At 44.8% G+C, this 12,239-nt stretch overlaps 2 protein-coding genes across 2 annotated transcripts in view; one reads left to right on the top strand and one right to left on the bottom strand.

The window, feature by feature from the left end:
• LOC125428885 (zinc finger protein 271-like) overlaps nucleotides 1-12,239 on the bottom strand; it is a 1,035,007-nt gene that overhangs the window by 75,314 nt on the left and 947,454 nt on the right. The gene's annotated exons all lie outside the window — the stretch shown is intronic.
• The window catches only part of LOC125428628 (zinc finger protein 271-like), a 52,010-nt gene that overhangs the window by 18,511 nt on the left and 21,260 nt on the right, over nucleotides 1-12,239 (top strand). The window contains exon 5 of the mRNA XM_048489072.1: nucleotides 57-533. Within this exon, the coding sequence (XP_048345029.1) occupies nucleotides 57-533 (477 nt within the window). The remainder of the gene's footprint in view (nucleotides 1-56; nucleotides 534-12,239) is intronic.

Genomic DNA, 12,239 nt, shown 5'->3' with positions numbered 1-12,239 from the left:
TACATGCACACTGTGTGGGAAAACATGCCAAAATGGAGCATCTCTTGTGCCCAAAGGGAGTTCTACAAGAGACAAACCATATCACTGCTTAAAGTGCGGCAAAAGCTTTGGCTGGAAGTCCTCACTCGTTACGCACAACAGGACCCACACTGGCGAAAAACCCTACAAGTGTTCTGACTGTGGGAAAAGCTTCAGCATTAACTCTCAGCTTATAAGGCACAAAAGGATCCACACAGGTGAGAAGCCCTACCATTGCACAGACTGTGGCCGAAGCTTCAATCAGATTGCATCACTCATTTCCCACAAGAGAACCCACACAGGAGAGAAGCCCTATGAATGCTCAGAGTGTGGAAAGTATTTTGGCACAAGGACAACTCTCATCATGCACAGACGGGTGCACACAGGAGAGAAACCATATCACTGTGCAAACTGTGGGCAGAGTTTCAGTCAGAGGACACATCTAGTCATACATGAGAGAACTCACACCGGGGAGAAACCATACAAGTGCTCCCAGTGTGTGAAAAGCTTCACTTCCAGCTCAGACCTTAGGAAGCATCAAAGGGTGCACACCGGAGAGAAGCTGCTAAAATGTCCAGCACTGAAAGCATGATCAGAGCGTTAGGCTGGATTCACACATGTGGAAGAATGACGTGGTTGAGTAGACTGCTATAACTCTGACTGCAGGGTTATGGTTTTGGATGTTTCTTTGCATAAGATTTTTAAAAGTTTAAATTTAATTCAGATAGAAAATTCCCACAGCAGGGAGAAAAGCCCCCCCCCCCCCTTGTTTGCCTTCTAGTTTTCTATATTTTGATATAAGGGAGCATTCAAGATGATATTCTCTCCATTTTTTAAAATTCCATTCAGGCTGAAAACTAAAACAGTTCTTTAAAAAGTGCACTTACATGCAGGTTCTTTAAAAACATGTTATAAGGGGGAGAGGGAGCACCAGAACCGGGATGAATCCGTGTTCGGGGATCAGGAAGTGGGGAGTTCTTGCTGAAACCTGGATATTTTGTGTGAATATCACGTGATTAAATGACTGTGGGGATTCCACTGGTAAGAACAGGTAAGGCAAAAATGTCCCAGGTGGTTTCTGAACTCTGCAGTCCTACAATGCATTCTTTATGTAGATATGTAGCACACAAATAGGGAAGGAAGGTGAAAGGCTAAAGGCCCACCAATCAAGACTTTACAAATTAGACTGCCAGAGCAGGGCTTGTGGAAAGCCAGTCAAAAAAAGTTTAATATGATGTTTCCATTCTCCATGTGAAAGAAGGGCTCATTCCGCACATGCAGAATAATGCACTTTCAAACTGCTTTCAATGCTCTTTGAAGCTGTGCGGAATGGCAAAATCCACTTGCAGTTGTGAAAGTGGTTTGAAAACGCATTATTTTGCATGTGCGGAAGGGGCCAAGGTTTCCATTCTTCATGTAAAGGGAGGTGATTTCTGTGTTTAGATCAGGAAGGACAAAATTTCCACAAGACATCCCTGAGGTACGTCTGAGAGAACTTAGAAATTCCTCTACAGCATCTACAGTAACCTCAATGTTGATGCAATACATAGTTAAATAAGGGAAGGATCCTTTTGTGTGAGTGTCAGACAGTGAAATTAAAGTTACCCTTATGGTTGATGTTTTATGATTTCCAAAATTGAGTTTTCCGGACTCAGATGTCAAGAAGACCATTATAAACCATGTTCTTGGATTTTATCTCTCTCTGAGTTTCACTTGCCTTGGATTACTCATTTTTTTCTTCATGTACTTATTGGCAGTTTTCTCTTGTCAGCTTAAAACAATAAATGTAACATTCAGCGACATGTGAAAATACCTTCATATGTGAATCTGCAGTTCATCTAAAAATATCAACACAGGTGTGTTCATGTAAACACACACCACACTGTTGTGTAAGAGCACTAGCATTCAATCAGTGTTCCTGGGAATTCTGGAAAGAAACTTAAGGGAAGCAATATTTCTGAAACACAGTAGCCCTCGTTGTGGTGGGTCTTCCGGGCTGTGTGGCTGTGGTCTGGTGGATCTTGTTCACAAGTTACAGTGAAACTGTATACACTCTGGATGTATGGACTTATACCTGTTTGTGAGAAAGAGCCAATATGCATTTACTTTACAAACAAAACCTTGTTATGCCATTTTTAATAACAGTTATTGAACCCCAAAGTTCCAAGCCAGTAACATTTTAGAGGCAATATGTGAAGGTGAATAAATAGAAGGTTTTTATTTTAGCTGCAGCAAAAAACACCGAAACAAGGTAGTTCAGGAGGCAGAAGCAATGAATTCAACAGTTACAGCTTATATAGATGTTTTCACATTAGAAATAAAACACCTTCAGTACCTCATTGATGACATCAGAAATTGACCTGTCCATTACATATTAAACATGTGAATCCTTCTTCATGTGACCCATGTACTAAAACAGGTTGGACTTAAGCACCTGTAGGTGTGGATTTTAATATTAAAATAAGGACCTAGGTCAGCTATTTCCTTTTGACAGAGGAAACTGGTAAAAGCACAAAACAACAACACATTCATATTTCAGTGGGTGTCAAAGGACCTTTGTCAGCATTACAGTATAGGCAGTGGTGGAATTCAAAAATTTTTGTAACAGGTTCCCATGGTGGTGGGAGTCAAACAGTGGCGTAGCGCCAGTGGGGCTGGGCAGGGCATGACGGGGGCGTGGCCGGGCATTCTGGGGGCGGGGCATTAATAATTTCTCTGTTACTGTAAAAAACTCTTACTGTAAAAAAAAGTTCCTAATTTCCAGCTGGTATCTTTCTGTCCATAATTTAAACTCATTATAGCAAGTCCTATCGTCTACTGCCAACAGAAACCACTACTTCTCCTCTAATTGACTGCCTGTCAAATACTTCATACTTTCAAATACTTAATTTTGTTTCTAGAAATCAAAAGAAGGATACTTTCCTTAAACAAGGAATTTAACCATATTTCTAAAACATGTTTTTAAAACAGCCCAACAGGGAGAATTATCCCGTTTTCTACCTTCACTAACCAGCCACATAGGAAACAACAGGACTTTATGATTTTTGGACCTAATGGAATTTCTAATGGAAAAGCAGACCCAATTAGTAACTCCCTCTCGGCACACACCAATAATTAGTAACCCACTCTCGGGAACTGGTGAGAACTTGCTGGATCCCACCTCTGAGTATAGGAGGAAGTCTGAAAGTCTCCTGGGAGACTCCAGCATCCTTGAAAAGGCACTCGAATTTGCACCTCTTCCCTCCTTCCTTTCTGCGGAGAACCATTCATTCTGCAACCTTGTGATGTTAATCACAATGCCATTCAAGGTACATTTGAAACACTTGATGTAATAAACTGGTTCTGGTGGATTTTCTGGGCTGTGTGGCCATGGTCTGGTGGATTTTGTTCCTAATGTTTCACCTGAAATCAAAATGCAAAGAGAACCTGCATTTATTAACCTTTTCCAGACCAAAGTGCCTTTGGAACATTACAAATCAGCCCAGAACAGGTATTAAACAAATAATAGGACCACAAAAAACAGTGGCATGAACAGACATCTATTAACCCTGTTCAGGTGGAAATACCTCCAGAACACCACAGAATGGCACGGAATGGGCATTAAACAATAGGAACACAAAAAACAACGGCATGTGTTAAAGACATTCCAGAACAATATTTTAGAAATTAAAACATGGAGACAACATGCGTCTATTAACCCTTTCCAGACCAAAATCCCCCGGAACACTACAGAACTGCCCAGAACAAGAATTAAACAAACATGACCAAAAAAAAAAAATAGTGGCACTCGTTAAAGTCACACTTCAGAACAATATTTTAAGACTCAAAAGCCAGAACAACCACACATTTATTAACCCTTTCCAGGCCAGCATGCCTTTGAAACACAATTGAACGGCCCGGAAAGGAGCAGCAGTGGCGTAGGAGGTTAAGAGCTCGTGTATCTAATCTGGAGGAACCGGGTTTGATTCCCAGCTCTGCCGCCCGAGCTGTGGAGGCTTATCTGGGGAATTCAGATTAGCCTGTACACTCCGACACACGCCAGCTGGGTGACCTTGGGCTAGTCACAGCTTCTCGGAGCTCTCTCAGCCCCACCCACCTCACAGGGTGTTTGTTGTCAGCCCCTTTGAGTCTCCTGCAGGAGAGAAAGGGGGGATATAAATCCAAACTCTTCTTCTTCTTCTTCTTCTATTAAACAAACCATAGCACCCGTGAGCCTCCCAGCAGACTCACTAGCCCAAATCAGTACTGGGGGACAGTGGCTGCCTCAGATGGCAAGGTCACCTTTGGGGGAGGTGGTTGGCACTGGAGGTGATGGCTGCCCTAGCTGGTGAGCCCACATTAGGTTCTCCAGCCCAGAATGGCACTGGGAGGTGGCTACCTCAGCTGGCAAGCCCACAGTGGCTCACAAGCCCAAATTGGCTCTTGGGGGGGGGGGTGTTGCCTCAGCTTGTGAGCCTGTATTAAGTTTGCCAACCCAGACTGGCACTGGGGGAGTGGCTACCTCTCCATCTTGACTTTTCCTTGAAATCCATTTCACATTTTCTTTGCCACCTTTTTCGTGCTGTAATGGATTTCAATGGAGGGCATACAAGTCCATTGGCATTCCTAGACCCTTTCCGCGCAGGCAGAACTTTCAGTCCACTTTCAATGCACTTTGAAGCTGTGCTGAATAGCAAAATCCACTTGCAAACAATTGTGGAATTGGATTGAAAGTGTATTATTCCGCATGTGCGGAAGGAGCCTAAGTTCCCATTATTTTAAATGGGCTTTCCAGCCTCCCCCATTCTTTCTCATTCCTGTCATTCCTTTTCCAACCACCCCCTTCCCCCCCCCCCAAATCCCCGTCCCATCATTTGAATTACCTGCATAGAGATACTGCTAACTAAAATAATCTCCCCTCTCTTTGTGAAGTCTTTGTATGTGGTTTGGTGTACACCTCACTAGAAAAAACAAAGAAAAATAATTCTAGCAAGAAGCGCACATGAAGGTTGCTGGGTGCCCTAAGAGTTAATACAAGGAAGTTCTTTGTGCCTAGACCGGTCGGGAATCCTCTCTTTGCATTTTCTCTCTGTTGCTGTCCTTTCAGGCTCCGCCTCCGCGTCCCTGTTTGCAGCAGGGAGACTCTTTGGAAGGGCTGCAGGAGAGGTGAGTGAAATTTGAGCTTTTGGCCAAAGATGAGCAGGGGAAACTTCATGGGAAAATCTGTTTAGAGGTTAGCTATTAGGAACTGCCTGGAGAAGGCACCTAGTGTTCAAAGGTATGCTGCCTTTGGATAGTGAGGCTCTGTTTTGGGTTACCATGCCAGATAGCTGCTGATACCTGGACCATTGATGTGTTTTCATCAGGGGCTAGCCTGAGCTCCACAGAGGGTGGGTGGAGGGGAGGCTTGGCTTGGTGCTACAGCACAAACTTTGCACACAGAAAGTTCTGAGTTCAATTCCTGTAGAAAAGGGTGCAGGGCTGGAAAAAGCCACTGTTTGAAACCTGCTGCCGATCAGTGTGTATTACTGATTCATTTAATTACTTTGGGCTCTACCTTTCTCCCCACCATCATCTGCAGAGAGGCATACACTGTTTTCTCCTCCATTTTGTCCTTACAACAATAGCTCTGTTGGATAGGTTAGATCAGGGATAGGGAACCTGCGGCTCTCCAGATGTTCAGGAACTACAATTCCCATCAGCCTCTGTCAGCATGGCCAATTGGCCATGCTGGTAGGGGCTGATGGGAATTGTAGATCCTGAACATCTGGAGAGCCGCAGGTTCCCTACCCCTGGGTTAGATTGAAAGTGTGCAACTGCCCCAGGGACCCCCAGTAAGCTTCCATTATGGCTGTTCCTTGGACCTTCCATATGCTAAGCAGACACCCACCACTGGATCACAGGCGCTTCACGTTAAGCAAAAAGCTAAATCATGGGCCATCAAAACTTCCAGAGATAAAGCTTCATTATTTGCTGACGAGAGAAATGGGGCTCACGCCCACTAGGTGTTTCTCTGTAGAATTCTGCCAAAGCAAGTCTTTTATACACTGAAACAAACAAAAATCAGGTTTGTCGAAGGCTTTCACGGCCGGATTCAACTGGTTGTGGTGGGTTTTCCGGGCTGTGTGTCCGTGGTCTGGTAGATCTTGTTCCTAACGTTTCGCCTGCCTCTGTGGCTGGCATCTTCAGAGGTGTATCAGAGGGAAGTCTGTTACACACTGTGTCCCGTGGATGTTTTTGATTCATTTTGTCTGGATGTTTTCGATTCATTTTGTCAAGGGCTGCACTTAATGAGTATTCGTTTCCAGTTCTGTTTTAGGATTGATATGGAAGAACAGGATTTGGTAGGACTTGAACCTGGGGAGTGTTTGGACAAAAGCATTAGGGAACCTCTGATTCTCCAGGTTGGGACCATTGGAGAGTTCCTGACGGAGGCGATTCCGCAAAAGGTGAAGCAAGAGCCGGGAGATGGACTACAACATACCTGGGAGGTACAATGGCGGGAGTTCCTGAAGACGGTGGAGTCCCCTCAGTCAGGGTGCCCCCCCAACTTACCAGTGCCCCCACCCCAGACAGAGGAGGAGATGAGGGGAATTCAAGCGTCTTTGAACGGCATACCTGAGGTCCATTGTCAGCCTACAGAATATCACGGAACACCCACCCACCCAGGCTGCAATGGAGGAGTCAGTTTGGCCTACAAGAGGATGGATCCTTCTGAGATAGTAAAGGAAGAGTGTCTAGATGTGGAAGATGCCGCCAACGCAGAGATATGGCGCCAGCGCTTCAGGCAGTTTGTCTACCAGGAAGCCAAAGAGCCTGGAAAGATACTGAGCCAACTGCGGGAGCTTTGCTGTCAGTGGCTCAGGCCAGAGAGGCGCACCAAGGAGCAGATCCTGGACTTACTGATCTTGGAGCAGTTCCTGAGCATCCTGCCCCAGGAAATGCAGAGCTGGGTCAGGGAACAAGGCCCCAAAACTGGTGCCAAGGCAGTGACCCTGGTGGAAGAGTTCTTGCTGAGGCTGAAAGAGGAGGTGAAACGGCAGCAGAAGGTAAAAGCAAAGCCACAGGTGGGGCTCTTTGCATTCTGTGACTTTTCCTAGAGAGGCGAAAATGTGGGATTTCTCTTGTTTGCATCATTTTGTCTGATTTCTGACATTATTACTAACATGCATATTTTGCTCAGGTGCTGCTTGTAAGAGAAGAGGGAAAGGAGTATATGGGGGAATTATGCCTTTCCTCTCAGGATACTGAGAAGACCTCCTCTAACCACTAGGCATCCTATCCAGCTACTAGACTGGTTTGACATTTTCTATATATGAGAATGTTTTTCCTATATCCAACCACTTTCCAAGATAGTAGTTACCATACGTAGAGTTACCAACCTCCAGGTGGCACCTGGAAATCTCCTGCTATTAAAATTGACCTCCATGTGACCAATATCAGTTCCTCTGGAGAGGTCAACTCCATGGCATTCTACCCTATTGAGGTGTTTCCTAACTGAGAGCTGGCAACCACATGGATATGTTTATTTTGATCTTTAAAATCCACATAGGATGCTGGTGTCCCAAATATATGTTTTTGAGGCCAGCAAAGCCAAATACACTTTTACATGTGCTGCGGACAACCATTTTTCCTGTAGCTGCCGTTTGCAAGATCACAGAGCTTTTTATACATTCTTGTAGGGTCTTCATCTTGGTGTCCAACTATGCGTTTGGGGTTGATAAGACCCAAGATACTATTTTTTTTTGTTGCAAGATCAAAATAAAAATTTCAAAAAAAATTTAAAGAGTAATAAATCTAGAGAAACTGTTATTTTTTAAAATCTTTGTAATGTTTGTAATATCGGGACAAAATATGGGAAGAGAATTGTTAAAGTGACAGCTCCAAAAAGCAGAGAAAATAATTTATTCTGCTGTCTTAAATAATACAAAATATTGTTGATTTATTTAAAATATTTATTAGCTGACACTCTTAAAGCTTTGTGGGAGATTCATGTTCCCCTTTTCATGGTTTTGGCTCTCTAAAGCTTCTTTGTGTTCTCTAAAGTGCTAACGGACTTGCACCTAGCAGTTCACAGACCAACCTGGCTACTGTTTGAAACCAGATCTGAGGATGTAGCTGGGAAAGATGTGACCTATCTTTTGGCTAATAGGAAGTTAAATTCTCTCTCCAATAGCTCATTCTGTGCTTTTCCAGCACATTTTTTTGAAATCATGACTCGCACACAATCCTGGCTGTACCACATGCAAATGTATGTCCTGCCTCTCAAATATAGAAGGAACGGGGCGAAGTATTGTTTTCGTGGGGGGAGGGGCTTGTCTGGATCAAGAACTACTTGGGTAAAACAACCCACCCAGGAGCCAGGAATGGATGAAACTGTCTTACCCATAGGCTGATTCCACAAGGGCCAAAAACAGCAGTGTGAAAATGGTGTGAAAATGGTGTAAAAGGGTTTAAAACAGCGTAAAGGGGTTTATACTGTTTTCACACCACTGTTTTTGGCCCATGCAGAATCAGCCAAAGTTAAGACTACAGATCTATCGAGACTGCTCAGGCAGAGAACTTTTACTAGATCCTTGAAATAGAGTCTCCGGGGACTTTATGCAGGCATGGCGATGGCTGACCCAGAAGCAGCAATAGGCTTCCAGTACACCTATGAAACCACTTTATAATAGGTCACCCCTTTGGCCCATCCAGTTCAACATTTGTCCCCCTTGGCTGGCATGGCTGCTCTGGTTAGCAGCCTCCAGGTAGGGGCTGGAGCTCTCTCCCAGGATTACAGCTGACCTCTAGACGGCAGATATCTGGTCCGTTGGAGGAAAGGACAGCTGTGGAAGGTGGACTCTATGGCACCAGAGGCCTGCTGAGCTTCCCTTCCCACTCCAAACTCCATTCTTCCCAGGCACGGCTCCCAAATCTCCAGGAATTTTCCAAGTTGGATTTAGCAGACTGTAACCAACCTGACCCGTGGTGGCATGGGCGCCTTTCTGCCTGGAGTGCTGCCTTGTCTGACCTGGCAGAACAGTGCCCGAACGGAGCAGCCTGTTTGAATTCAGAACTCCATCTGGACAAGACTTCCTAAATGGCCTCTTCCCTCGACCTCATGCCTTGCACATACCCAGGAAACAGCATTTGAATATGAACAACAGCACACCTGGACAAACCAGTTCTCTCTTGTCTATATCTCCTCACCTACTCAAGGGTCTTCCTTTGACTCGTCCTTCTCCTGACCATCTATTTTGTAACTCCCATTAAGGGTTGTTACCTGTGTATTGTCCAACTTCATCAAGATAATGGGTCGGTCATCAGGTCAATAGTCTCACACTTGAGACAATTGCCTCACCTGGAATGGCAGGAAAAATCCTTTGTTCAAAGGATTTTGTTTTTGCCCCAAGACACATTTTCCCCCTAAAAGGCACACCTCCGACCCCAGTTAGGTGTTCAATATTATCACACACTACCTTGCTGCTTGATAATATTGTTCCATCCGCACTGATCATCCTGGTCAATGGGCTAGCGCTGGCCCATTAGGTCTCTGTTTCCTGGACATCCACTACAAGACTGGTAAATATAATCTTTGATGTCCCATCCCTTCTCTCTATATATATCCAAAACCTGTCTTTCACCTCTAAATTACATCCTAGGGAACCTTGTATGTGTGTGTGTTTACCCCCAGTAACTGAGTGGTTGTGAGTGGCAATTAATTTTATTCCATTTTCTTATTTTCTCAATAAAATCCTTTTTAAAAAAAGAAAATTATTTTCTCTGCTGGTTTCTTATAGTGATCTGAAACTTATAGTGATCTGAAACTTGCATACACAGGCTATATATTACCATTTTATAATATTTATTTATAAATTCAAATAATAAATAGATAAAAAATAAATTTTGGGTAACAAGACCCAAGTGGCTCTTGACATTCTCAGGAAGTAAACAGGTCTTCTCTCCCATCTGGTTCCTGGGATTATTTAAATGCAGTAGCCAATAATTGAACCTGCAGCCTTCTGAATTCAAAGCAGGTGCTCTACTCACTGAGCCACAGCCCCTAGGAAGATAGGATTTTTGCTTTGTACCGTATCAGACTGTTGGCCTTTTTTTGTTCAGTGTTGTCTGCTCTGACTGGTAGTGGCTCTCCAGGGCTTCAAGCAGACGGCAGCTTTTCCCAACACTTCCTTCCAGAGATCTTTTAGTTGGAGATTCCAGAAACTTGACTTTGGTCCCTTACAGTTCACCCCTAAGTGCCTGGAAGTGAATGGGCTTGGAAGAGTGTCACTTCCCTAGGGACTGTACCATAAATGTCCTATTATGCTATTGAACTCAGCCTTCCCGTTTCTTTCAGGTGTTGGGGCCTTCAGAAGAAGCGTGTGGGGGTGCTTCCAACTTGAAGCAGGATCCATTGGACAAAGAGAAACTTTCCACCGAGGTCAATCAGGAATCCAACGGCCAGAATAGCTTTCTTGGTAAGACTTTGGGGATGAACTCTGTTTAAAGAGTTTAAAGAGTTCTATTAAAAATAGGCTGATTCCGCATGGGCCAAAAACAGCAGTGTGAAAACGGTGTGAAAATGGTGTAAAAGGGTTTAAAACGGTGCAAAAGGGTTTATACTGTTTTCACACCGTTTTCACACCGCTGTTTTTGGCCCATGCGGAATCAGCCCTAGAGTCAGAGGATTCACTTATAGAAATGGTCAGGTAATTGATTGAGTTGGGGTATGGGGTAGTGATTGTGCATCATTTTGAGGAAGAATTCTCCCTGAAATGCCTCTGCTCTTAGAAAACAATTATATTCTCAAAGGATAACAGTTGTTCGTAGTGTTGGTTTGAGGGAGGTGTGTGTGAAACTTACAGTGTAAGAGCTGCTGGGTGACTTCACATTGCCATGGTGTTGGCTGAGGTTGGAAGGTTTAGCTGTGGATTTGCACTCCATCCCTCTCCATTTCCGGCCAAGCTTGACATCACTCGCGGTTGCAACTCCTTCAAATCTCCCAGCTGGCGCTGGCTGCTTTCGCAGGGTGGGTAATTTTTTTTAAAAAATTGCACCATCCTGGCTTCCAGCCACCCCCCTTGCAGGCCTGTGGGGGTGGGGCAGAGAGCCAGCAGGGGGAGAGGGCGCCAAGGCGCAATTTGTCCCCAGGCACAGTTTGGGTGCCATACGCCCCTGTCCGGCTCTCACACACAGATCAGGTAGTCCTGCTGGCATCACTCCACGCCCGAGCCCAAGCGTTGTGGCTGCTTCCAGTCACCAGGGGGAGCCAGTCGCTACACTAGAACCTCAAGGGATCTGACAGCGACGCGCCTTTGAAAGGAGTGACGCAGATCTGTGTGTGACAGCCCAATTTCCATCCACCATCGGCACTTGTCAACTCTAATTGTTTTGGGTCTAGTGAGCGTGATTCTTTTGGGGGTGCCTGATTTTCCTAGTGAAGGGTCTGTCCACCATTTACTGTGCTACTGTACTGTATGTAAACAGAGGGACAAGAAATATACTGTGCTGGTATTTTGACCCCCAGACAACATGAGTTCAAAAAGAAAGAGCTATTCCGTCGAGTACAAGAAAGGAATCGTGGAGGACTCCCTGGGCAGAAATCTCACTGCTTTCTGCAAAGAGAAGATGTTGGATATCCGAATGGTCCGAAAATGGCGAGCAGAGTATGATAACCTCAGTCAACAGGTGTACGAGGGAAACGCTAAGAAGCGCAAGTGTGGATCAGGTCGGCATCCGTTATTTCCTGAGTTGGAAGACGTGATCTGCGAATGGGTTGCTGACAGGAGAGCAATGGCTGTGGTTGTGTGCAGGGCTGATATTCAAGAATTTGCCCTTGCGATGGCACCACAATTAGAAATATCCCCAGAAGATTTCAAAGCATCACAACACTGGCTGGATGGCTTCCTTCAGCGATGTGAACTGTCTCTAAGAAGATCCACAACACTGTTTAAGCTGGGAGATGCTGAAGTTATTCAGCGTGCACTTGCATTCAAGTCCTTTGTTGATAGCGTCGACTTTTCTGAATACCAACTTTCCAACATGATTGCTATGGATGAAACTGCAGTGTATATGGGCCAAGGAACTCAAACAATAATTGATCTCCAGGGTGCCTCCTCAGTCTACATTCCCTCCACTGGTTATGAAAGTGCACGTGTTACCTGTATTTTGGCAATTCGTCTGGATGGAACTAAAGCCCCACCTCTAATCATTACTAAGGGCAAGAAGGATAAGATTGAATGTGTTTCGGGCATTTATAT

Source organism: Sphaerodactylus townsendi, linkage group LG03 (assembly GCF_021028975.2).
Source record: "Sphaerodactylus townsendi isolate TG3544 linkage group LG03, MPM_Stown_v2.3, whole genome shotgun sequence".
Taxonomy (NCBI): domain Eukaryota; kingdom Metazoa; phylum Chordata; class Lepidosauria; order Squamata; family Sphaerodactylidae; genus Sphaerodactylus; species Sphaerodactylus townsendi.
This window is presented reverse-complemented; position numbering and strand designations above follow the sequence as displayed.